At 38.8% G+C, this 27,931-nt stretch overlaps 1 protein-coding gene across 3 annotated transcripts in view; it reads right to left on the reverse strand.

Moving 5' to 3' along the window:
- Positions 1-2,961: 2,961 nt before the first annotated feature.
- phf21ab (PHD finger protein 21Ab) overlaps positions 2,962-27,931 on the reverse strand; it is a 31,381-nt gene continuing 6,411 nt past the window's right edge. Inside the window, exons 2-16 of one of the 3 annotated variants that reach the window (XM_073832096.1) lie at positions 25,400-25,432; positions 25,088-25,153; positions 20,341-20,508; positions 17,141-17,395; positions 16,700-16,792; positions 13,492-13,779; positions 13,255-13,362; positions 13,110-13,161; positions 12,939-13,018; positions 12,777-12,837; positions 11,448-11,635; positions 10,703-10,858; positions 10,225-10,300; positions 8,355-8,458; positions 2,962-3,810 (exon numbers count right to left, since the gene is read on the reverse strand). In XM_073832096.1, coding sequence (XP_073688197.1) covers positions 3,115-3,810; positions 8,355-8,458; positions 10,225-10,300; positions 10,703-10,858; positions 11,448-11,635; positions 12,777-12,837; positions 12,939-13,018; positions 13,110-13,161; positions 13,255-13,362; positions 13,492-13,779; positions 16,700-16,792; positions 17,141-17,395; positions 20,341-20,508; positions 25,088-25,153; positions 25,400-25,432 — 2,424 coding nt within the window. In that variant the 3' untranslated portion in view covers positions 2,962-3,114. Of the gene's footprint in view, positions 3,811-8,354; positions 8,459-10,224; positions 10,301-10,702; positions 10,859-11,447; positions 11,636-11,797; positions 11,821-12,776; positions 12,838-12,938; positions 13,019-13,109; positions 13,162-13,254; positions 13,363-13,491; positions 13,780-16,699; positions 16,793-17,140; positions 17,396-20,340; positions 20,509-25,087; positions 25,154-25,399; positions 25,433-27,931 lie in introns of all 3 variants that reach the window. The other 2 variants (XM_073832094.1, XM_073832095.1) reach the window with 2 other exon arrangements.

Genomic DNA, 27,931 nt, shown 5'->3' on the forward strand with positions numbered 1-27,931 from the left:
CAGAGTGTTGTGTATGACATTAAGTAGTAGTCACTGGCCTGAACAGTCCTGTTTTGTGATACACGAGAGAAAGAAAATCTCCTTAATCGCACACTAAAAAACAACTTAAAACGAGCAGACACTTAAGTATTTTGGAAAAAACTGAGTAATACTTAGGACATTCCTATAAAAAGTGCATAAGGACAGGAAACCATGACTTCCTAAACTTCCAGAACTTTTTTCCCCAATGAACATCAATCCAAAAAATGCATTTTTGCCACAAGTTTCACACAATTCATATTTTGGTGGCACAGAGTGCCTTGAAAAACTGATTAACTCTTTATACAGACCAATTTTGTGCAATCGCCAAGATATACTTTCGTTCAGAGTATTAAAAAACTCAAGGCAGCTCCTTAAAATACAGCCTACTCTAGAGGGGCTCTTTTAACTTCACAGCAGATAACTAGATTTAGACAGATTTAGACAAGACTAGACCAACACAAGCACATCACTACAACCAGTTCACTTTAACCAAATGAAATTACAACAAATGTGCTTCTAATCAAGGTTAACCGAGTGACATTTACAGAGAGAGGGAAATGTGACCAGTTTATGAGATTTAATTCGGTATGTAAAAGGTTGAAGGCACTCTGGGCACCTGTACAGGAAGGATTAAAAGTACTTTATCTTTAAATATTCTCTAGACTGACGATGGTGACTTCTGGAAGGCCTTAAATATTCATGTCGGTGTGTTATGCCATGATATGAATGTTTATCCATTATTACCCAGTCCTGGCTCAAAGGGTAACAGGGCGTTATGGGAATGTATTAAGGAGAAGTATGTGAATTTTCACAGTAGATTGTGGAAATTGCAGCACATTGTTGATATAACCAAGACCCCATCTATTAAGAATCACAAACTGGGTTTTAAAGCCATTAAATCCATCATTGAAAACAAACAAAACAGTAAACATCATTTCAAACACAGATACACTGTAAAAACTATTTGTTGAGTCAACTTAAAATAATTTGTTACCTGGCTATTTTAAGTTTAGCCAACTCAAAAAAACTCAGTCCTGAAATATTAAGTTATACTAAGTAACAACTTAGATATTTGAGTTGATTCAACTTAAAATTAAGGCAGCTGGGTAACAAACACAGCTATTAAGTTTAACTAACCCAAATTTTTTAGTCAACTCAAATTTCGAAGTTGTCACTAAGTACGACTTAACATTTCAAGTTGACTAAACGTAAAATTTTAAGGCAGCAGGGTAACTAATTATTTTAAGTTGACTTTTTGTTTGTTTTTTTACAGTGTAGGTTATCTCTCATGATTAAACATCCGGAATGAGCTATGCAACAAATATGCACTATTGTATACATACAGTCAAAATAAACAAACGGATACGTGGAATTTGATATGCGTTCAATCCACAGCCTGAGCGGCTGTTATCACAAAGCAAAAAGGGATATGCTTTTTTTGGAATGGCCTGACATAAACGTAACAAAAGGTGCCAACCGTGCATTACTGTTAAGACTTAAGATTAAAATGCTATGCAACAAAAAAAAGCTAGCAAAAAACTGCAGAAGACTGTCATGAACAGTGCTTCCCAATGTTGTTTTGCTTTTTACAGAATGTTGGCAAGCGTAAAAACCAACAGATTTAAGCGCTTTTGAAAATTTCTTGTCTTAAGAGGTTCTTAGTGCGTTTGCTTTGTTATCTGCAATAAAGCTTGTGCTTTAATTAAGGGTTTTCTGTCGTTTCCTTATTACTCAATTTGGCTCATACATCAAACCCTCAAGTTTTAAGACAGTAAATTGTGACTTAGTCATTATTGTTTTTCAAGGAAATAAAAGATTTGGGAAAATGGGGATGGGACTAGTCCATTATATTCTAGACTAAACACACAGAGGATGTTTAAATTTTTTTTCGATTTAAAAAAAAAAAAGAAGCAAAACCTAAAGCATTTGGCAGTTCGGAATTCAAATAAAAAAAAAAACAGACACTCATTATGCAATGTGCATCTCTGAGTTTGAGAAAGCTGCTTGCATAATTCATGCCATTTTTAAACACCGTTGATAACAAACGACTGTTTCATGAAACAGAAAAGCACTTGTTTTTCAATGAAGACTAGGAAGACCTGAATATATTTTCTTAAAAACAAAACTAAATCCACAAACAGCATCGAATACACACACTGACTTTAGAACAAGACTCATTCAATAGACAGAACCAACACCGCTTTTCAGACTAATCTACCACGCATGATTTGTTGCAGTTACCGAGACGTGACTTCTGGTGTAGCTTCCTCTTCCAGCCCTTTGTCAAAGATCTTGAGAGGCTTTGCCATGCGCTCTACCACCGATTAGCCTGAGATGACTTGGAGACGGGACACTTCTACAGCTAACTGGGAAATGCGGACAAGATGTAGAGTGGAGGAGAGAAATTAGAGGGGTTGCTATAGGCAGTCCTGATTTAGGCTAACCCACAGGATTCTAAACCTCTGCCTTGTCACTGGCGAATACTGATGCGTTTTTTTTCTTTTCTTTTGTCGTCGTCATGTTTGGAAAGAGAAGCTTTTGGTATTGCCGGTCCACTCAGGTCTGGCTGGAGGTGCACAGGGTGTGGGCATAGTCATGCAGTCTTTGGACACGTCTGCCCTGCCTTTCTCCTCCCAAGGAGAAGACAACCTATGAAACAAACCCCATGTTGGAGGCACACACTGGTCTGATCTGATAAATCATCCATCATCATCTTTATCACCATCATCATTATTATAAGTATTATTATTATTAATATTATTAAACTACTATTTTTCTTTTTGTTATAATCTAGTAATTGGCATGACACTCTTTCTTAAGTCACCCTTTTCACCCACAAGTTTGGGCTCTATTGGTCTACAAGAACCAAGACTAGTTTGCCTTGGATGTAGAAGTACTGTTGACACAGTTTTACCATTTAAAAAAAAAGGTAAAAGAAAATAAAAAAACGACAACATTTATTTGGATATAGATAATATATATGTATAATATATATACGTATAGATTGGCAACTTTGTGCACCAGTCCAAGGTGCAATAGGAAATCTGTTTAAATGTTTTGGTGATGTAAGTGTGTTTAGTGTGAGGCTGAGAACTATTTGGGGTTGTCCACGCTGCTTAGAGGGGCTGGCAAAGCCTGCTGAGAAGAGGGTTCTGAGGTTTTGCCGTTGTTGGTGTTCATGCCATGACTTCCATCTTCCTGCAGCTCCACTTCCATCTTCCCAGAGTCCTCTACACAACTGTTGTCACTGGGAGGGATGTTCTCGGAGTCTGCGGCATCGACAGCACCCTCCTCTTCTTCCGGGTTCAAGCCGGTACAAACACAGTCCGTTCCTCCATTAGTCTTTACTACGTCCCTGGCCTGAGGCAATTCCGCAGGCTCCGCCGTTTTCGCCGTATCCATCATCTCCTCGCCAACTGTGGTTTTGGGCACTTCCGGGATGCTAACTCCCGATTCACCTGACGCAGCTTCAGGTGTGACTGCGGCTGCTGGCTCTGCCATTTCGCCCACTTCTGGCTCTGCCTTCACTTCGGGAACTGCTACGGCGGCTGGTACTTGCACGCTAGGCTCGTTGGGACTCTCCTGCACACACACTTGCGTAGCGTCCTTTGAGTCTTTGATGCTCCCGGACTCTGTGCAGTCCTGTTTGGAATCCTGCAGGATGTCTGTCTCCATGGGCTGAGACAAGTTAAAGCTCTGGATGAGGCGGACCAGGTGTTTTACCTTGTCCAGAGAGGCCTGCATATCCTTCTGACGAGCAAGTATGCTGTTCTTGGTCTCCATACATTTCTGTTGAAGGATAGGAATACAGAATTATAAAACAAACAATTTATTATAAAATAAAAACTTAAGCCTGGTTCAGAATACACAATTTTAGCCTGATTTTAAATCATTACATTTATATCCACCTTATTCTTTAACAGACTCATTCATTAACTGCTATAGGGAAATAACGAAAAGAATAACAATATGCAGGTATAAACAATAAACGGTAAACCGGTTTGCACTACAAACCAGTAAGTTCATAATTACGATAATACATTAAAACAGTATGGTCAGACCAGAGGTCGCGTTAACAGAAAATTTTCCGTCATTGACGGAATTTTTTTTTATCAGTGACGGAAAAATCTGAAGGCTGTCCGTCACTTTGACAAAATACACCACACAGAAGGTGATCTATTGTAATTTGTAACTGTAGTTCCCACCCCTGTCCAGTTGGTGGCAAATGCGCTCCAGTGTTGCAGCAGAGCACGTTATCCAGAACAAAAAAAGAAACTCTTACGAATCCTTTGCTATGCGTTTGATTACACACAGGCCAGTATCCAGTTAAGGCTACAGCGATCTATCACGCCACATTAAAGAACGCCAAAACGGTATTTATTACTTCAATTTTCTAATTAAATGGACAGAATTTGAAATCTGACACTTTTTCATATTGAAAGTAACAAATGAGGCACGCTATGTAGCCTACTCTTCACAAACAGCATATACCGAAAGATCGATTAGGATTTAAGAAATATTAGTCTATAAAAATTAATCGAGTAATCGATTTTTTTTTACCCAGTCCTGCATGTTTTGTTGTTTTTGTCACTGCTGAGTGTGGTATTGAACACGAAAAGAAACGCAGTTTCTGTTCATCTGTTCTCTTCATAAATAAATGCGAAAACCTATACAGTATGCTTGCATTGTAGGTTCATTATTAAAAATGAAAATTTGAACAAAAATAAAAGCAATTAAATGTATTATAATATGAAAATTAAAATGACGGGTAATAATAGATTATGACGGAATTTTTACCACCCTGTCCGTCAAAATGACAGACAATGAAAAAGTCTAACGCAACCGTGGAAGAGACCGGAAGCCAGACCCATAAAATGTACAAATGACCGAACCTGTTCTTACAGGGAAAAAATAAGGTCTATAGCACTTTTCTAAGCACTCAAAGCGCTTTACATTGTGAGGGGGTTTCACGTCATCCACAACCAGTGTGCAGCATCCACCTGGACGATGTGACGGCAGCCATAGTGTGCCAGAATGCCCACCACACACCAGCTTACTGGTGGAGAGAAGACTGATGAAGCCAATCAGTATACAGTAAGGGGAAAAATATTTGATTCCCTGCTGATTTTGTACGTTTGCCCACTGACAAAGAAGTGATCAGTCTATCTATTTAATGGTAGGTTTATTTGAACAGTGAGAGACAGAACAACAACAAAAAAAAATCCAGAAAAACGTTTTTCAAAAAAGTTATAAATTGAGTTGCATTTTAATTAGTGTAGTATTTGACTTGGTACAAAACCCTTGTTGGCAATCACAGAGGTCAGAGGTTTCTTGTAGTTGACCACCAGGTTTGCACACATCAGGTGCGTTCACACCGGACGCGAATGAAGCGGCAAGCGCGAGTGATTTACACGTTAAGTCAATGCAAAGACGCGAATAGCCATCCTGCGGCGCGAAACGCGCGAATGAGGCGGCGCGAAACGCGCGAATTGAGCGTTTCAAGCGATTGCCGCACCACTCGCGCGAGTTCAAAAATCTGAACTTTGGCGAAAATCAGGAGCTTGCTCTAGTAGTGACGGAGGCAGAAATCCGAAACAACAATGGCGGACAAAATCACCGTTGCTGTCTGTGGTTCCTCGGAGCTGTACGATACATCTTTGGACTTTTGTAGAAACAGGAATAAAAGGGATCTTGCTAGGAATAAAGTGAGTGAAGAGGTCGGACAATCTGGTTAGTTTTAAAAAACGCTCTTTACTCAATTTGACCTACATATACATACATATTGAGACTACAAGCAAGCTAAAGCTGGCAAATTGAGCTCATTCACCCATTTTACAACTACTTTCCCGCTGACGAGTGGCAGAAGCCCCTCCCTTGACGCGAATTCGCGTCTGTTGTGAAGAAAATGTCACGCGCGAATGACGCGAATTTTACCGCGCGAATGGCGCGAGTAAACTCAAATGTTCAAGCGTTCAACTACGCGCGAATAACGCGTTTTTTCCGCGCAAGTCGCGTCCGGTGTGAACGCACCATCAGGAGGGATTTTGTCCCACTCTTTGCAGATCCTCTCCAAGTCATTAAAGTTTCGAGGCTGACATTTGGCAACTTGAACCTTCAGCTCCTTCCACAGATTTTCTATGGGATTAAGGTCTGAAAACCAGCTAGGCCACTCCTCCTCACTTCTCTCCTCCCATCCATGGATTTTGGCCCCATCCATCGTCCCTTTGATGCGGTGTAGTTGTCCTGTCCCCTTAGCAGAAAAACACCCCCAAAGCATAATGTTTTCACCTCGATGTTTCCTCCTCCTCCAAACACAGCAAATTGAGTTGATGCCCAAAAGCTTGATTTTGGTCCCATCTGACCACAACACTTTCACCCAGTTCTCCTCTAAATCATTCAGATGTTCATTGCCAAACTTCAGACAGGCCTGTACATGTGCTTTCTTGAGCAGGGGGACCTTGCAGGCGCTGCAGGATTTCAGTTCTTCAAGGTGTAGTGTGTTACCAACTGTTTTCTTGGTGACTATGGTCCCAGCTGTCTTGAGATCATTGACAAGATCCTCCCGTGTAGTTCTGGGCTGATTCCTTACCATTCTCATGATCACTGAAACTCCACGAGGTGAAATCTTGCATTGAGCCCCAGACCGAGGGAGATTGACAGTTATTTTGTTTTTCTTCCATTTGCGAATAATCGCACCAACTGTTGTCATCTCCGCACCAAGCTGCTTGGTGATGGTCTTGTAGCCCATTCCAGCCTTGTGTAGGTCTACAATCTTGTCCCTGACATCCTTAGACAGCTCTTTTGTCCTGGCCATGGTGGACAAATTGGAATCTGATTGATTGATTGCTTCTGTGGACAGGTGTCTTTCATACAGGTAACATGCTGAGATTAGAAGCACTCCCTTTAAGAGGGGGATCAAACATCTATTTCACTCATTAAAATGCAAATCAACTTATAACATTTTCGAAATGCATTTTTTTGTCTCACTGTTAAAATAAACCTACCATTAAAATTATAGACTGATAATTTCTTTGTCAGTAGGCAAACATACAAAATCAGCAGGGGATCAAATATTTTTTTCCCTCACTGTATGGGGATTGTTAGGAGGCCATGATGGTCAGAGGCCAAAGGGCAAATTTGGCCAGGATGCCAAGGTCACACCTCTGCGCTTTTCGGAAGACATCCTGCGATTTTTTATGACCACAGAGAGTCAGGACCTTGGTTTAAAAAGCGACTGTGCTTTTTTTTTTGACAGTATATTGTCCCTATACCTATACACAGACCACAGGGAGAGCACCCCCTGCTGGCCTCACTAGCACCTCTTCCAGCAGCAACCTGGTTTTCCCAGGAGGTCTACCATCCAGATACTGACCAGGCTCAACCCTGATTAGCTTCAGCGGGCTACCAGTTTTGGGCTACAGGGTGATATGGCTGCCGTAGAGCACGTTCTGGTTGACATAGGGTGTCGTGGGGATTTGTAAGTGACAATGGGTGTCAGGACACAAGATTCGACTGTTTCATTTTGTGTAGTGTCATTGTGCATGAAAACCAATGCCATGGCTGTGATGCTTAATGTCAACAAAGAAAGATTAACATGTTACATTTTTTTCCATCGTCCGAAAAGAGTTCTGTCACATCTGTGACACTGGCCAATAGGAGCACCCAAATGCCTTTGCATATGCTTTCAAACATGCCAAAACAAGAGACGATGGTTTCGGTCCTGCTAGGTAGAATTTTACAGTGGAGCTATGTCAGCAATATTCCTGCATTCACGATGAGGGACTACCGCAGCAGAGTGAAAAAAGCACAAATACACACTATTTCACCTCAGTTTTTTTGTTGACAGTTCATACTACCTTCTTCATGCAATTCAGATTTGTGTCCACTGTCAGGTTTTCTTTCTTTTTTGGGTTTTTCTGGGCCAAACACAGTTTCTGCTAGCCATTGTTTGTTTACGCTCATAGCACCTTCTGTGTAGTCCCGCAGTATCGATGACAGCAGACATGTTGTTAAAAGTGGCAAGCGATGAATGGTCGGGTAGAAACTAGTAGTCTGACATGTTTCTTGTTCATGACAAGATTTTAGGAGTAAAAAAAAAAAAAAGCATAATCTGACAGTGACTTTCATAACCAACAAAAGTTATGTAGTCTGAACCAGGCTTTAGAAAGAACTACAATATACAGTGTGACAAGCCACACTGAATATTTGCAGAGTTGTTCATCTTAAAATTGGTTTTCTAAGGCAAACATCCCTTTACAGAGATGTGGAGCAATTGTATAATTAATCTTGTATCCAGAAAAGCTCAAGTTAAAAAAAACAAATAAATAACGCACTGTTATAGAGTTGCTGAGCTGTTTCACTCTCTGTTCTAGTTGCTCTCGTTCCAGCTTTAGTTCGGCACTCCATTTCATTAACTTCTGCTTCTCTTCTTCTTTCGCTGTTGGACAGGGACAAAACACCAATAAATTTAATGTGCTATAACATTTCCAATTTTGTGTTTACAAACAGTGGTGATGTTTTTTGTGGCCGGAGCCCTTCTTGTGGCAGAAATATGGAACAAAAGAATTAAAAATGTAAATTGTAGTTTATGTTTAAAAAGTCTGACTTTATTCTTGCAATTCCAAGATTCTAACTCCATTTCTGATGTGAGAAAAATCAACTCGTCATTCTCTCGGCTCAGAATCATGAGTTTATATCCGACACCTCTGGCTTTTTCCCCCTCAGAATTGACAAACTTCCAATCGAGTTAAATCGAGTCCGAACTAGAAGATATAAACTTGCAATTGCGAGAAGAAAGCAGAATTGTGAGATAAAATAGGTAAAGGGATAGTCACCCAAAAATGAAAAATTTATGTTTATCTGCTTACCCCCAAGGCATCCAAGATGTAGGTGACTTTGTTTCCTCAGCAGAACACAAACGAAGATTTTTAACGAAAACCGGTGCAGTCTGCCAGCCAAATAATGGATGTGGATGGGCACCAGACCTTTAAAAGTAAACAAAAACATGCACAGACAAATCCAAATTACACCCTGCGACTCGTGACGATACATTGATGTCTTAAGACACGAAACGATCGGTTTTTGCGAGAAACTGAACAGTATTTATATCATTTTTTTACCTTTGATACACAGCCACGTCCATCTGTCATGAGCACGAGCTTGTCATCCGGCTCGTTACACGTGTACGCGCTCTGGCGTAGAATACGCAAACGCCGTAAGGGGAAATCGGTGAAAAGTCCCGGATGAGTTTAAACGTAATCTTTTAGCTTTAAATCGGTTTGAACAATCAGGGTAAGCGCAAGTAATTACCATTTTGAGCAGCCGCTATACCCACAATCTCTGTGCACTGTGTAAACAATGAGCGTTGTATACACGCGACAAAACGCTTCTGCCGTTTGCGTATTCTACGCCAGAGCGCGTACATGTGTAACGATCCGGATGACAAGCTCGTGCTCAGGACAGATGGACGTGGCTGTGTATGAAAGGTAAAAAATGATATAAATACTGTTTCAGTTTCTTGCAAAAAACGATCGTTTCATGTCTTAAGACATCAATGTATCGTCACGAGTCGCAGGGTTTAATTTGGATGTCTGTGCATGTTTTTGTTTACTTTTAAAGGTCTGGTGCCCATCCACGTCAATTATTTGGCTGGCAGATTGCACCGGTTTTCGTTAAAAATCTTCGTTTGTGTTCTGCTGAGGAAACAAAGTCACCTACATCTTGGATGCCCTGGGGGTAAGCAGATAAACATCAAATTTTCATTTTTGGGTGAACTATCCCTTTAAGTAAAATGCTATAGGTTTAAATAGTATTTCAAGCTTTCTCCTATGAACTGCATATAAGATTATTATGTAGACCTATTGTTTAATTCAAGTTTATGCTTTAAAAGTAGAGTAATCATAGCAGGTTTCATCCATAGTTTGTCCATTTAAACATCTGCGATTAGCTTCAAATGGCTTCTTTGATGACAGTATTCTATAAAAATGATTTGCATTCGGATTCTGACATCTAAAAGGCACAACAGTCCATTCCCTCCACTTGTTACCAGTGTTTTTCTGCTACCACAATGCACACTAAGCTGCAAGTGACATAACTGTGACGTCTACTCTAAATTGGTCTATAGGTGTATGCATTTGGTTCTAAACTTACTTGCTTTACACTTGGGCTACAAATTTCTACAATTGAAAATCAAAATATCTCTACCTTCTTTGTAAGCAATGTAGGAATGGACGATTGCTAGGGTTCCTGGCCATGGAATGGCCTCTTCCTTCTTCAGAATCTGTAAAAGAAATTCTCTCAATAACAGACCAGTGCTGTGCTGACTTGACCTCTGGAAAGCCATGAAAGAAACTGAGATCAATTGTATATGGCAACAGTGATGAACAACAAAATTCAATGGGAGTGCTTGATGCTGTCTTAGACTTACATGATGGGTGAAAAAAAGGCACAATCAATACCGAACCATGTGAGAGCTTACAAAGGACGAAACAGCCTTAACGCCTGAAGAATGTACACTTAATTTTTGGCAGGGAAAGGGGACTTTGAACTCTCAGTCTGTCTCCCATTTCTAATTATATAAAATTATGTGTGCTTTAAAGGACTGAATTCCAGTTAAAAGGAGACACCACTGACTGGCCTGGGAGAGGAGTGGCCAAGGGCTCGTTGTGCTGCTATTATTTACCTGGTCTTGACATTTAGGACAGATCCACATGCCTTTGGGAATGTTTTTGAGGGGTGGGTCCAAGCAGTCGAGGTGGTAGACGCGCGAACATGTGTCACACATGAGCAACTGTCCACTGCGTCTGCACACAGTGCAGAAATCCTCATGGATGTCTCCCTGTCGGGAAGAACGGCAGGTGTCAGTACCACCGCCCCCTTCGGTTCCGGACCAATCAAATGACAGCGGGAAAGGCGGGGAGGAGAGGAACTGACTGCTGATTGGAGGTATTTGTCTAGTGGCTTACTGGTGACTGGATTGTTCAGATAGTAGTTTATTACTATTATTGGGATTATTGGAAATTAATTAAGCACTATTAAAAATGTATCATGGGATTATGGGTATTTTGGCTTAAATGCTAAGATTGGGTGTTTTAAAAATACTATACTATAATTACTTCAGGCCTGATATTTGTGTGGGAAGTAGAGAAAGACTGTTCACTTTGTAAGACTGCTGGCTCCATTTCAACAAATACAACAAATAAACACATGAATGACAGTGCTGGTAGGTCAGTCTTTCTCTTTCCAGGGTGGTTGCTGGACTCTAACAGGAGTTACCTTGCTCCGGTACACTTTGAGGTGTACAGGATGAATGCAGAGAAGGGTTTTGGGGGGTAGGGGCAGCCTGTGATGTACTCTCTATTAGAACAATAATAATAGTGGGGGCTTTCAACAACATGGTCGCCCAGACTTGGCAGGTGGCTACTTACATCCCCGGAGCTGGGGCTGGGCTGGGGGACAGAATGAGGGTGGACAGAGAGGGGAAAGCCCCCTGTGTCAGGCCGCTCAGGGGCTGGGGAGGCGGGAAGGCTGCTGGTGGGGGAGAGCAGGGGGTTGCAGCCCAGCTCCGGCACCGCTGTGCTGCTGGTGGTGGTGGTGCTGTATTTGGGAGGGCGACCTGAGTGAAATGAGACAGACAAGAAAAGAAAAACAAACCAAAAAAAAAAAAAGAACAAAACCAAAAAGAAACAGAAAAAATGGAGGAGGAGGAAAAGGGGAAAAGAAAGAAAACAAAAACAAAGATGAAATAAAATAATGGCATTTTCTGGTTGCAACATACCTTAGAGAGGGGATCCTCATTGGCTAGCATGGAAACAAAAGGAAAGGAGGGAGAGAGCGAAGGAGAAATGGAAGGGAGGGTCACAAAAAGCAGTTAGTGCAACAGACGACCATAGCAGCATGCAGGGAATTTGAAAAGCAATGAGCAAAAGAAAGAGCCAAAGAAAGAGCGAAAGACAGAAAGTCTAAGCTGAAATCTAATCTCAAATTTAAATACATTTCTCTGCAGCTGGCTCTCTTACAGGACCAAGCAATGCATCATGCTCTCTAAATTAGGGAAAACAACAGGTAACATGACAAAGTAGCAGAGAACCAACAGACAAACTTTTACTTGCACAACTAACTCAACCAATTCACGCCAACACTCAAGTCTACAAGTAGAGTCCAAGTCAAGATCTTAAGACCAAGCCCAAGTCAATGCTCAAATCTTTAGGGTGGAGTCCAAGTCAGGTCTTTCAAGGATAAAAGCCCAGGGTAACCCCCAAGTCTTTGAAGTGAAAAGTCAAGTTTTTCAAGGCCAAATCTAGCTAAATCCAATATGTTCAAGCACTGCTCTAGAATTCAACAGCAAATAAGATATTTTCAAATAAAAAAGTGCAAAGAGCACACAAGAGACTCAAATCTGAAGTGAGCCAACACTGAGAGGACATATTTCTCCTTGTAAGCCTACTGATTCTACTGACAATTCACAAGTTTCCAAGTTAAGTCAAATTTTAACAAGTCCAAAACAACAAAAATGCTCCTTCTCTGGAAACTATACAAACTGGGGGAGCAGTTTCTCAACCACCACTTTTAAAAGGTCACTTTTTAGGTCTACTGAAATGCTGAAGGTCTGCAGAGAGATCAAACCCTAGCAGAGGCACAAAGCAGAATTGCAAGAGAAAGCGGAAAGTTGTCTATTAGGTGTCTGTTAGGTGCTACATAGAAGCAGCAGGGCTACAATACATCAACTTAAGCAACTAAGACAGGCAGGTACAGACCTCTCTTCCTGGTGCCTTGATGCAGTGGAGTGTTCAAGTAAGTGACAGCACTCTTTTTCCTCTGAGATATATGAGAGAAACCAGAATGTTAGAGCCAAGTACAATCTGAGCTCTTAAAATCAGACCAGATGGAGGAGGGAACTATAGAGCATTTGTCTGTACCTCAGGTTCAAACACTGCTCCACTGTACACTGGGTTGGCTGTTGTTCTCCTCTTACGTTCTTGTCTTCTGCTCTGTATCTCTGGAAAGAAAGGGCATCCCATACACATCTGGTTATGAAACATCCTGTCCTTGTAAACCCAAAGGGCAGCATTGACGCTAGTGGGACTTACCTTCAAGATGGTCATGTGTGACCAACCCAAGAGAGACCATAAAGGCAAGTTTCTGTAGGAAGAAGTGTATTAGTTTATTATTTAGGCTCAAGACAAAATTAGTCAGACATGATGGTTTTGTTAACTTTGAGAAGGTGCACAATACCTGTGGGCTCTCCTCTCGTATGACCTTAGCTGGAGGAGGACGAGGAGGAGAGGATGAGGGTGGTATACTCATGACCACCTTTTCTGGTCCTCCCTGTGGTTTCACAGTCTGATGTAAGGAACAACAAATAAGGAAAGCACTCCAGTCAGCTGAATGTTTGATTCTTAGACCAAGAACAACAGCTAAAAACTTCTGTCAGATTAAAAAAAAGCTAATAATAAAAACAGGTGCTCTCACCTTAAAGTCTGAGTTAAGGTTGCTGATCTGAAGTGTCTGGGCAGGACTGATGACAATGCCTGTGACTTGCGTGGTGCCACTCGTGACTGCAGTCGTGGTCTTGTCAATGGTGGCGCACTGCTGCCCGTTCACAATGTGCACCTGGTGAATGGGCCCAGCAGAGGCAGGCAAAGATGACGTCAGCTTGGTGGTGAGCATCAGGGGCCGCTGGATTAGAGGAGCCGCCACCATGGGAGGAGGAGCTGGAGCTATGGGCACATTGATGGGCGCAACGGGTTTTGGTCGAACCTGTGCAATGGTGGAATGGGGTTGGGTAAGAAAGCAGACCCTGGCTTGCCGTACCAATCGATCTTGAAAGCCACTCTGTTGTCATGCCCATAACATCCATGCTGTTTTGTGTTAAGAGGCAACCTCAGCCATAAGTAATGCCAACACTGAGCTCTGGTTCACTTGCAGTGACTAGTTTGAAAGTGGATGAAAATATGTGCAGAGCTCAAATTAGGAACCCCAAAACAAACCTTCAAAGCGGGAGTGGATACTCTGGCCTACAATGCCCACTTTCCTGCAGGGTTTATCTCCAACCCTGATCAAGCTCACCTGCCTGTGACTTTCGAGTAATCCTGAAGACTTAGTAGGTGTTTAGGTGTTTGATTGGAGTTGGACCTAAGCTCTGCAGGACAGTGGACTTTGAGGGACTTTCCCACCGCTACTTTAAAAGAGAACACCTGGTATTTAGACTTGTATGGCTTAATATAACAAATTATGTCTCTTACTGAAATATGTAGTAGAAAACTCAAAGGATTAACGCCATTTAAAAAATCGACATTGTTTTATACATATTTTGGACAATGGGGCGCCATTATGAAATGATGATATGATTAAATTCTGTAAGACACTGGCGCTACCAGTTACTTTCTTTACTGCAACTCGAAATGCAAAACTTGGAAAATAAAAAACTTATACGATGACTACAGCTACTGAAAGGGCTTATAGGTGGCGATGGATATAAGCATAGACTTAATATGCCGTACCATAGATTTTTCCCCACTAGAAGTTTAAACGTTTCCGGTTATCGAGTGAAATCTACTCTGAGAAACTCCCTCAGTGGCTGCAGCGTCATGACAAGCGTCAGCATGTTTATATGCCTGCCAGGATGGCATCTAGCCTTTCTTGTCTCTGCCGTTTGTAAGCTTTTCAGCAGCTGTTGTCTACTAAAAGCCTTAAAGGTATCAGGGCTAAAGTGGAGAGAACAAAGACGCTGGTCTTTAGGAAGTTTTATTCATCCACAGGCATCTTCCTACTCCTTTCTCATCTTCTTATCGCTAACAAAAACAATGAAGACTTACATCGCTTCTCTTATTGACCTGCGACTGAAAATTACAACCAAAATGTCAAACGTCGACATGTTTACATCTTGCCAGGATGGCATCTAACCTTTCTTGTCTCTGCCGATTGTAAGCACTTTCAGTAGCTGTGGTCTACTAAAAGCCTTAAAAGCATCAGGGCTAAAGTTGAGAGAACAAAGACGCTGTGTCTTTAGGAAGTTTTATTTATCCACAGGCCTCTTCCCACTCTTTTCTCATCTTCTTAATCTCTAGGAAAAGCAGTGAAGAGTTACATCGCTTTTCTTGTTGACCTTCGACTGAAAATTACAACCAAAATGACAAACGTTGGCATGTTCACATCTTGCATGTTGTGTTGCGGTAAAATAGCAACAGCTTACCGCCAGTAGCTCACAGAGTGCAGCCATTTCACATCATCAAAATAATGGCACCTTCCATAATCCAAAACGTATAAAACAATGTGGATTTTTTTAAATAACGCAAGTCTTTCATGGGTTTTCTACTACATATTTCAGTAAGAGACATCATTTATAGGTTCAAGTGGATTCATCTGAGCTCGCTTTAGCATTACGTAGCTTTTTGAGGTAAAACGTGATATACCGTCAATTTTTAAGGGAGTGGGGGGGGTTAATGATAGGATCAGCCAAAGCAATATCAAAAGAAAAAAGCAGAAATATAAAGCTGCAACTGAAGCAACAGCATTGTTACAAAGGAACAAACAGTAACATGCTGTCATACTCTCAAACACCGTGTCTACATTAGACATAAGCAACGTACATACAGAAATAAGTACATTTTCATACCAATCGACCTCTGCGGAGTTATTTACCCAAATGTGTCCCTGGACATTGTATAGGTCAAAATTATCGATTTTTCTTTTATGCCAAAAATCATTTGGATATTAAGTGAAAATCATATTCCATGAAAATATTTTGGAAATTTCTTACCATAAATGTATCAAAACTTATTTTTTGTTTAGTAATATGCATTGCAAAGAACTTCATTTGAACAACTGTTAAAGGAAATTTTCTCAAGATTTTGATCTTCTTGCACCCTCAGATTCCAGATTTTCAAATAGTAACATCTCAGCCAAATATTATCCTATCCTAACAAACCATACATCAATGGAAAGCGTATTTATTTAGCTTTCAGGTTGATCTTAATTTTTTTTAAAAATTACACTTATGACTATTTTTGTGGTCCAGGGTCACTAAATGTTGTTAAAGGGGTCATGCAGCTTGGACACTTTCATTGTAGAAAGACTCAAGTCGTTGTTTGGTGGCACTTGCGGGTCACTTCCAGTATAGACACGGTGCTAAGGGAGCTTGCACACTAGATAAAAGCTGTGACTGAGAATTTGACGGATAGAAATGCATTCAGAGAGTATGGACAAAAGCAGGGCAGTTTAAAATAGAGTGGATTGAATTGAATTTCCATTGGTCAAAACCTTTGTTTTTTAACACAATATCCCCACTGATATCACCAGACTCGAGGCATTCTCTAACAGAGCATAAAATCTAGTGTGTAAGCACCCTAAAGCAAATAGAAAAAAAAATGTGAGCAGACAGTATCACAGCAACAGCCAGTGCTGGGAAGGAGAAGGGGAGCGTCAGTTTTATTGAGGAGAAAAGCAGAATTTAGGTCTCTAGGTGTGGAACGGTGACTGTGCTCGAGCAATTTTAGTTCCCATGTTACAAACTCTCTTTCAAGATGAGAAGTTTAAAAATAACTTGAAACAGAATGTTTCTGTAAACAAAGGCTTTACAGACACAAGGCCTCTGAAACTAGGTTGTGTGTCCCTCTGGTGGCGTCAGTGTGGAACTGCACATACATTAGGGGAGGGGGCAGGTCTAACAGAGACGCACCTGTGGCTGAAAGGTGGGTCGAGGCGTCAATCTAGGAGGAGGGACAAACTGGGGAACTTTGATAGGCTGGGCAGAGGTGGTGGTGGCCTGCACCTGTGACAAAACCAGCCATTTATTGGGCACTCAGTGGGTGAAATGAGAAATTGACAACAAGAGGAAATGATCCTCCATCTGGTTACATCACAGAAGTATGTCACCATACACCCCTGCCAAGCACATCATTGTCAGAGAGGAAGTCATTTCAAATCTTCATACTAACTGGAGACATAAACATCCTGTTCTAAACACATCAAAGCAAAGTGGGTCTCACTACGACTAGTCTAAAGCAAGCTATGCAAAAACACAGACTGGCATTTCTACTTCAATATCAGATTGTTATATTTAAGCTATATGGAATCACTAAGTGAAGAGGAAGAATCTTTAGTAGCGATTCACACTCACGACAATAACATTCTTGGACACGATCCGTGTGCCGGCATCTATGTCCTGATTGGGTAGCTTGCTGGCCACCTGAAGGTTGATTGGTGTGCTCTGGGAGTCGGAATTGGCGCCGGGTCTCGGGGGATTGCTGATGGCAGTGACCATGGCGACTGTGGGGCGTTGTGTTGCCATGGAAGCAGGCATGGTGGAGGTGGCAGCTTTCAGCACGAGAGGTAGAGTCTTTGCAGTTATGACCGGCGTCATGGTGAGAGTCTTCTAGTCGAGGAGGTGGGGGTGGTTGATTGAGAGAAGCAGTGAATGAAGATGAAGAGACACAAAAGATGTTAGTGTGCTATTGACTACATTTTTCTGCTGTGACTGTACAAATTATTAGTGCGTGTAAAAAAAATCATCAAAATTTAATAACTTGAAATTACTTTTTCCACTTATGTTACCTTGAGCACAAGTGCTATTAAATAATGTTAACCAATCACCAATTAGCTATTGAGCCATTGTTTTAACATCACATTGCAGGTTTGGCTCCAAATACTATAAAAACAGCAAACAATGATTAGCTGATTATTCACTCACCCCCATGTCATCCAATATGTTCATGTCTTTCTTTCTTCAGTTGTAAAGAAATTATGTTTTTCGAGGAAAACATTTCAGGATTTCTCTCCATATAATGGACTTCTATGGTGCCCCGAGTTTGAACTTCCAAAATGCAGTTTAAATGCAGCTTCAAAGGGCTCTAAACAATCCCAGCCGAGGAAGAAGGGTCTTATCTAGCGAAATGATTGGTTATTTTCTAAAAACATTTACAATTTATATACTTTTTAATCTCTGCACAGAGTACACACAGAGCTAGACAAGACGAATATTTGAGATTAAAAAGTATATAAATTGTATTTTTTTTAGAAAATAACCAAGCGTTTTGCTAGATAAGACCCTTCTTTCCTCGGCTGTGATCGTTTAGAGACATTTGAAGCTGCATTTTGGAATTTCAAACTCTGGGGCACCATAGAAGTCCATTATATAGAGAGAAATCCTGAAATGTTTTCCTCAAAAAACATAATTTCCTTACGACTGAAGAAAGAAAGACATGAACATCTTGGATGACAAGGGGGTGAGTACATTATCTGTAAATTTTTGTTCTGAAAGTGAACTACTCCTTTTAAGCGGGATCAGCAGATTGAAGGTCCAAATTGCATTTTCAGTGCAGCTTCAAAGGGCTCTACACAATACCAGACAAGGAATAAGGGTCTTATCTAGCAAAACAATTGGTAAAAGTACACAAGTTAAGAACTAACTATGCATGACCTTTCCAGCATGATTACATAATGCAGGAAGTCACACGTTTTTGAGCATTTGTGGTTAAAATAAATATATAAATTTGTCTTTTTTTTTTAGAAAATGGCCAATCGTTTTGCTAGATAAGACCGTTATTCCTCGTATCGTGTAGAGCCTTTTGAAGCTGCACTGAAACTGCAATTTGTACATTCAACCCGTTGATTCCCACTGAAGTGGGAGTGGTGAGTAAATATTCAGGAATTTTTATTCAGGAGTGAATTAATCCTTTGAAAACAGAGAGACTGACTGTACATTATTGGTCATATACAGTTGAAGTCAAAAGTTTACATACACCTTGCAGAATCTACAAATTGTTAATTTTACCTAGAGGCATCATACAAAATGCATGTTATTTTTTATTTAGTACTCAATAAGATATTCAAGAGAGCCAGGGGTGTAAACTTTTGAACGGAATGAGGATATGTACATTTTTCTTATTTTGCCTAAATATCTTTTTTTGCCTTTAATACTGCCCTTCAGAAGCTACAGAAGACACTTACATGTTTTCCAGAAGACAAAACAAGTGAAATCTACCCTGATCTTCGAATTTAAAAAGTTTTTAGCCCATTTTTAATGCATCATTTTTCCTTCTGAAGCAGCAGTGACCATTTGAACCTTTTGTAATAGTTGCATATGAGTCCCTCAGTTGTCCTCAGTGTGAAAAGATGGATCTCAAAATCACAGTCATTGTTGGAAAGGGTTCAAATACACAAAACTGCTTAAAAAAAATAATAATTTGTGGGACCTGAAGGATTTTTCTGAAGAACAGCGGGCAGTTTAACTGTTCAGGACAAACAAGGGACTCATTAACAACTGTCACTAAACAAAAGAAAAAAAAAGAAAAAGAAAAACAGCTGTGGATCATTCAGGTAAAAACAGTATTAACAATCAAGTGTATGAAAATATTTGAACAGGGTCATTTTATAAATTCAATTGATCTCCACTTGTGGACTATATGTGACCCTGGACCACAAAACCAGTCATAAGCTTAAATTTTACAAAACTGAGATGTATACATCACATGGAAGCTCAATAAATAAGCTTTCTATTGATGTATGGTTTGTTATGATAGGACAATATTTGGCTGAGATACATCTATTTGAAAATCTGAAATCTGAGGGTGCAAAAAAATCAAAATACTGAGAAAAATCACCTTTAAAGTTCTCCAAATTACGTTCTTAACAATGCATATTACTAATCAAAAATTACATTTTGATATATTTATAGTAGGAATTTTACAAAAAATCTTCATGGAACATGATCTTTACTTAATTTCCTAATGATTTTTGGCATAAAAGAAAAATCAATAATTTTGACCCATACCATGTATTTTTGGCTATTGCTACAAATATATCCCAGCGACTTAAGACTGGTTTTGTGGTCCAGGGTCACATATGTAAACTTCTTTTATGTGAATTATCTTATTCAGGTCAGTACTAAATAAAAAATGACATGCATCATGTTTGACCTCTCTTATTTTGGTAAAATAATTAACATTTTGCAGATTCTGCAAGCTGAATGTAAACTTTTGACTTCAACTGAAAAAGCAAGAACACTCTTATAAGATTGTAAGATCACTCTGCCCTTATTTTTCAAAAACTCAGAGCTTATTTCAGGGACAAAGATTTGTGTGTTTGCAATTGTAGAGTGAACCTTTAGAATAGAGCACCGCAGATGAGTCAGGGCAATTGTTTTTCAATAAACCTTCTGGGTAAACTAGCTAATCGGCTAATTTTTTGCTGCACTAGAAGAATCGAATTCACGTCTTAACAGGGTTAAGTAAATATTCCACTGCAAATTACCTCTGAGAACAGCGCTGTCCTACTCATTTTGTACACAAACAGTTTGATGTTCAGGGTATAAAGCGGTACCTGTGGCACCCCCTGGTTGTGTGGAGGCCCTGTGGGCAGCTGTGAAGGGGGACAGGCGGGCGTCAGCAGCACGGTTTTACCGTCTGCGGTTGCTGGGAGTGTCTGCGGCTTCAAGTCAGGCTCCTGTTTCACCAGCAACTCCTTCCTCAACTGCTCCACCACTTTTTTCTGAGAGAGAGAGAGAGAGAGAGAGAGAGAGAAATTACTGGGAAATCATACATCCATCTGCAGTCACATTTTTAGGAAATGATTACAGAGAAACAAATTGTTCAGAAACACACAAACGCACTTTTTCCACGAAATAAAAATGAAAAGACCACCCCCCTCCATCTCGTCTTTTCAATGTTCTGTTTATATCTGGCCGCAGCGGTTTCTAATAATAGATTATTAGTCACCAAATTCCCTGGTTTTCTTTGTTCTTGGTGTGAAGCTAAGCCGTGGCTTTTATTCAGTCTTAAAAGACCCTTCAGGTGCGAGACCATCTTAACAACACTGGAAATGCTTTTATAAAGGCCCACTGAGCATTACACACACACACATACACGCAGAGAAAAACGTGATTGAAATTCATCTCACACACTCTGCTGCCTCAGAGTCCTCTGGAGCCAAAGCGCACCTCTGAGAGTGCAAACACACACACACGCACGCACGCACGCACGCACACACACACACACATATATATAGACACACATTCCTCAACAAAGCCCTTGCGCTAAGCACAACATCAAATGAAAGTCTCTTCCTCAAAATGAATTTTGACAAAACTATTTTTCTCTTTAAGCAGCCGATCAATCACATAGTAGCAGCTTTAGACTCGCAAGCAGAAAGTTTACATAAGCAAAAGACCGCCGTGTCAGCTGCGGGCCTGGCAGAGGCTAAAATCACATAAATATAAATTCATGATGCGGAAAGAGTTATATAGAATTCATTTGAATGGAACTGAGATTTAAAGGCAAACTGTATTCACAGCCGACAGGATCGGAAAAGAGTCCTGACTCAAAGCACACAGACACACACATCTTATAGATAAATCAAATGTATCTTATAAAAACATGTGAAGGTCATATTTTGCTCCAAATTCAAATGGAACATAACAATTACAAAAATAAAAATAGATTATTTTAGGACTGTTATAATTTGTTGCATTTTCTTTGCATTCACTGTAACATTGTTCTGACAATCATATCCCCCCCCCCCCCAAAAAAAAAAAACAATCTAAACAATCCCAGCCGAGGAAGAAGGGTCTTTTCTAGCGAAACTATCCACTAATTTAAAAAAAAAAAAAAAAATTTATATACTTTTTAACCTCAAATGCTCGTCTTGTCTAGCTATGCGTGAACTCTGTTAATTCCGGTTCATGATAGTTAGGGTATGTCGAAAAACTCCCATCTCACTTTCTCCTCCAACTTCAAAATCGTCCTACATTGCTGTTTTACCTTTTTTTTTTGTAAAGGCTGTTTGACCCTCCTTGCGCGTTCACTTTGTAAACACTGGGTCGGTACTTCTGCAGCGATGTAGGGCGATTTTGAAGTTGGAGGAGAAATTGAGATGGGGGTTTTTCGACATACCCTAACTGTCTTGACCCAGAATACACAGAATTCACGCAGAGTTAGACAAGACGAGCATTTGAGGTTAAAAAGTATATATAATGTAAATTGTTTTTAGAAAATAACCGGTCGTTTTGGTAGATAAGATCCTTTTCCTTGGCTGGGATCGTTTAGAGCCCTTTGAAGCTGCATTGAAACTGCATTTTGGAAGTTCAAACTCACGGACACCATTGAAATTACCGGTATAAACATAGATGGCTATTGGTACATGCGTCACATGACTAAACATTCGTCATCGTTTACACACTACAATGCAAAAACAGCATTTTCAAATTGATCCACTTTAGAAAGCGTTTTCAAAAAGCTCAAGAACGCCATCTCAGCGTGGACAGAAGGCCAAAACGAAGAGAAAAATATGCGTTTTTAAACTAAAACGTATTAGTGTAGACATTGCCTTAGTGTTTCTAAGCATTTTACATTTATTCCAAAATAATGACTCGAGGCAGTAACAATTTAAACAATATATTTTATTTGTGAACTTACGCTCAGCTATTTTTTTAATAGTTAACTTTGAACTTTTTTTTTATTTTTTACATCATCAGTCATCAAAGCTCAGTAAATAGACAGACACTTACTTTAAATTTCTCCAAGCTGACTGCTCAATAAAAACCCACAGATCATGTTTCCGTGCCATTTTAAGTCTTGATGTAACAAAGTGATTACAGCTAAGAGTGAGAGTTGTTTACTTACTTTTTAAAATTATTTCAAGTCTTCCCATTAACACAATTATATTGTCTATTCAAACTGATTCACGAACACAGAAACACGCACAAACACAATAGGTGGGATTTATCACATGAACCAACCACAGCCAAACATAACCAGTCATATCCAATCATATCACTCACATGACTTTTCCCCATTCATTCTCAATTACCCCCCCCACTAAACTCACCGCACACTTTAGGGGGTCTGTTAAAACTTAATGGGCTCAGGGGAGACAAGAGAGAATCCTGCTGTAACTTTACCTGCTGGTCTCGCTGTTGGACAAAGTTTCTTTAGAAAAATGGTTATATATAACAATATAAGTTTTAATGAACTGTTTATTTTTATTAAATTATACACCCTGACCATGGACCACAAAACCAGTCAACCAGTCAAGCTTAGGACAATATTTGGTTGAGATACAATTAAACTGACACATTGAAAATCTGGAATCTGAGGGTGCAAAAAAAAATCAAAAATATTGAAAAAAAAAAAAATCACCTTTAAAGTTGTCCAAATGAACTTCTTAGCAATGCATATTACTAACCAAAAGTGAAATTTTGATATATTTATGGTAGGAAATTTACAAAATATGTTCATGGAACATGATCTTTACTTAATATCCTGATGATTTTGGCATAAAGAAAAATCGATCATTTTGACCTATACAATGTATTTTTAGCTATTGCTACAAACATACCCGTGCTACTTAAGACTGGTTTTGTGGTCCAGGGTCACACATTATAAGCTGGAATGTGAAGGTTCCTGACACGTTTCGTGAGAGAACTGAATTGGCATTCACTAGACTGTTTCATCATCAGCATCTCGTGCTCTAATCCTCGTCTGCCTTGACTAAAGCTATACACACATACAATATTTGCCCTCCACATTTGAGTAGAGTTAAAAAAAAATCAAATCATGTGTACTTATACTGATCTATTCTTTCTCTCTCTCTCTCTCTCTCTCTCTGGATAAAAGCTCGAAGCTAAGCCAGCGATCTGTGAGTCAGTAAACTGGGACAATTCTTTGATGAAACTAACTGGAGAATTTCAAGAGTAGGAAGAGAGATAGAAAGTGAAACATTGCCCCAAAACAGCTGTGCTAAAAATTCAGACTTTTCAAGAAACGACTGAATAAGTGCAATCTCAAACTCTCTGACAATCTGGAGTGTTTCCACCTCCCAGCAGGAGACAAGACAAGCCCCGACACACACATCGAACGCATGCGCATACACACAGCGGGCCGCATGTATCACTCTTCTGCCACACTTGTTAAATGCGCAGACCCAGGCCTGTCCTGCTGCCTGCTCTTTTCTCAACCGCGAAACAATTAAATATATCAGTCTTTGGTTATTTCCGCCATCGTTTTGTCATTAAAAACTAAAACTCCCACAAGATCCAACAGCCACTTTAGGAAATCAATAAGACCAATTTCAAGCAAACAAATCAAAAATCGCTTCGGTAAACACAAACTGACCTAGACACAAATGTGCTGAAACATGCCGGTGTTCCTTGAAAAATAAAATCTGCTTCAACTAGGGTTATTATCCTTTAATAAATCTATTTAAAAATCTGAAATAAAACTGAAATATTAGATTAAAAACTCAGAAAAAAGAAAAAAAAAAGACTACCTGACAACAAACAAACAAACATAAAAAATGGAAATACATGTAAATAGTAATATTTAATGAAAATGCATGACCCGGGACCACAAAACCAGTCATAAGGGTAATTTTTTTTTTATTGAGATGTATACATTATGAAAATCTGAAATCAGAGGGTGCATAAAAATCTAAATATTGAGAAAATCGCCTTTAAATTTGTCCAAATGAAGTTCTAAGCAATGGATATTACTTAACAAAAAAAAAAAGTTTTCATATGTTCACGGAAAGAAATTTACAAAATATCTTGATGGAACATCCTAATGATTTTTGGCATAAAAGAAAAATGTATAATTTTGACCAATGCAATGTATTTTTGGCTATTGCTACAAATATACCTGTGCTACTTAAGGTTTTGTGGCCTAGCGTCACATATATTTAAAAAGAAAATGATAAAAGCACAAACATTTTTTAAAACTGAAAAACAAAAGCCAATTCAAAATATTAATAAAAACTATAATAATAGAAATAATACTAAATTAACACTGGTTTTAAAACAATCATGTCATCAATTGAAATCAGAGGTTCGGAAACGATCATATTTAACTAAACAAAAAACACTTCCCATCAACCTAAATATTATAAACTGTACATAAATGCATAACCTTTTTACCCGATGTCTTTTTTAAACCCTAGAATCACACAATCAACCTTTGCTCATTGACACATATTTGTAGGCAAATAAGGATTCAAGTCATGTGTTCAACTGTTGGAAATCATTTGTTTCAGCACCTGAAGCAGTGAACGACGTCACGACGGCTGTGAAAGTTCTTACCTGTTTCTCACTCAGAGCCGTGATTTTCGCTTGCAGCTCGTGAAGTTGTTTCTTCAGATCTGCGTTCTATGAGAAAAAGAAAAGATAATTGTAAGAATCACTTATTTTTGAAACTATGAGCTTGTGTCATCTCTGTATGAACACCTGGAAACACAAATTCAGAATTGCTGAACCTTTGTTTAATAAAATATTCACACACACTCCACCAAGCTGCCTTATTAGTATAGAAAATGTAATACTCAGCCGTCAATCATGTTAAAGTTCTCAAACAAACCAGAGGATTATTTCTAAAGAGCATAAGAGAATATTTACCTGTGGATCCTGCTTCATTTGGGCGACAAGTTTCTATGGCAACAGAAGAGAAGACAAGAATTTGCAGTCAAAACTTAATGCCAACCGTTTTGGAGGGAGTTACAGACATGGTGCGCCATCTACAGGCCACAGGTGGAACTACAGCTTATTGCACCTGCCTCACATTCAAACAAAAGCAGACCAAGCAGCGGGCAGCCTGCCAACGGCTTTCTGTAAGGGTAACTGTCCTCCAGTTAACAATGGTTTGTGGAGACACCATTTGAAACAAACATTATACATTTGCAATGAACAAGTGTGATTTATATGAGCTTCAACTGATGAGTTGATTCACTTTGGATGACATCAATCTTCAAGAGACAGATATATTAAGAAGTGAACAAGATAAAGTGGGGTAAGATGTGCCACTTTATACGCAAAGTTGTCCTCTAGGCAAGGAGAAATTAGATGTAAAATGAATTCCTCTAATTATATTTTAGGACATCTGCTATCAACTGAAATTAGCATCTATAACATCAGGTAATAGAAATGTCTATGTGTGTGTGTGTGTGTGTGTGTGTGTGTGTGTGTGTGTGTGTGTGTGTGTGTATACATATAGGACATTTTGGAAACATTGTGATAAAAAAAAAAGAAAAAACGTCTTTTTCCACAAATTTTGTATATATGCAAATTGTATAATATGCAGGGTATACATTTAATTGTGCAGTTTTGGAAGATTTGCCCTCTCCCCAAATTTGTCACTACTGAAACAATATATAATTTAATAAGAAAGGTTATATTGACCTATTAGGATTTTGCTTATATCTTCCTTGTAAATATATATATATTCTATTTTATTAAAAAGTTTTCAGACGTTCGCTGCCGCTCAAAGGTTTGGGATCACTGAGATTTTTAATGATTTTTAAGACGTTTCTTATGCTCACTAATGCTGCATTTATTTGATCAAAAACACAGAAAAAAAATAAAATTGTGAAATATTATTTTAATTTAAAATAAGTTTTCTATGTGAATATATTTTAAATATATTGTAATTTATTCCTGTGACACAAAGCACAATTTCCAGCATCATTACTCCAGTCTTCAGCATCACATGATCCTTCAGAAATCATTCTAATATGCTGATTTATTATCAGTGTTAAAAACAGTTGTGCTGCTTAATATTTTCTTGGAACCTCTGGAACCAGGAGTATTGAATGAATAAGTTAAAATGAACAGCATTTATTAAAAATATTAATCTTTTCTAACCATGTAAATCTATGCTATCACTTTTTATTAATTTAACACATCCTTGGTAAATAAAAGTATTAATTTCTTTCAAAAAAAGAAAGAATAAACTTATTTTTAAATAAACAGCATTTTTTTTTTAAATAGAAAGGTTTTCTAACAATATACAATACTGTTTAAAAGTTTGGGGTCAGTAAATTGTTATTCTTTCTCTTTTTGACAGAAATTAATACTTTTATTTACCAAGGACCTGTTATATTAATAAAAAGTGATAGCATAGATTTAAATTGTTAGAAAAGATTCAATAATCCTGGTTCCACAGGTTCCCAAAAAAAAAATATTGGCAGCACAACTGTTTCGAACATTGACAATTACAATAATAAATCAGCATATTAGAATGATTTCTGAAGCATCATGTGACACTTAAGACTGGAGTAACAGCTGATGAAAATTCAGCTTTGCATCACAGGAATAAATTCTATTTTAAAGTATATTAAAATAAAAACCATTATTTTATATTGTAATAACATTTTGCAATATTACAGTTTTTTCCTGTATTTTGGATCAAATAAATGCAGCATTGATTGATGAGCATAAGAGACTTCTTTAAAAAAAACATTACAAGTCTTACTGATCCCAAACATTTGCTGCGGCAGTGCAAATCTACAATAATTACAATTTGAACAATATTTCAAGTGTGATTTATCTCGCACTTGAAATATATCAAACTTGAAAGTGTAATTTATCGTGTGATCATTGTATTTAGAATCCAATTTTTGTTTGTACAAAGGCAAAAGATCGATCATACTGATTTCAAAGTTAAGGATTCATTAGTTTGAATATACTGAACCACACACTATCATAACATCTTAGTTGATAATTCAGTATACTTTATTTTTGACAAAACATCCCATGTTTCGGTAGTGACCACATCACATTACAGAATTTTAACCCACATAGTAAAACGCTACCACTAAAACACAAAAAAATTGCATAAGTGTACTAAAATTGTTCATTTTCCCCAAATATGAAGATTATGTGTTCCCTTTTGTCACTACCGAAATGACATGTTTCAGCCGTGACAATTTTTATGGAATAACGCTGAGTTTTAGACTCGTTTTAGATACTTTTGAACCTAGCTCAAAGATGCTAATGAGCACATGGTTAGCTAGCACAGTTTTGAACAGTTATAAACACATAAAAAAAAGTGTGCTTAGTTGCAAAAAAAAAATTAGTCAAACATAAGCAGTTTGTAAAATGAGGCACAATATACTATGTTAATATGAAGGATTCTTCACAAGCATAGATTCT

The sequence above is a fragment of the Garra rufa genome, chromosome 25, assembly GCF_049309525.1.
Source record: "Garra rufa chromosome 25, GarRuf1.0, whole genome shotgun sequence".
In the NCBI taxonomy this organism is placed as follows: domain Eukaryota; kingdom Metazoa; phylum Chordata; class Actinopteri; order Cypriniformes; family Cyprinidae; genus Garra; species Garra rufa.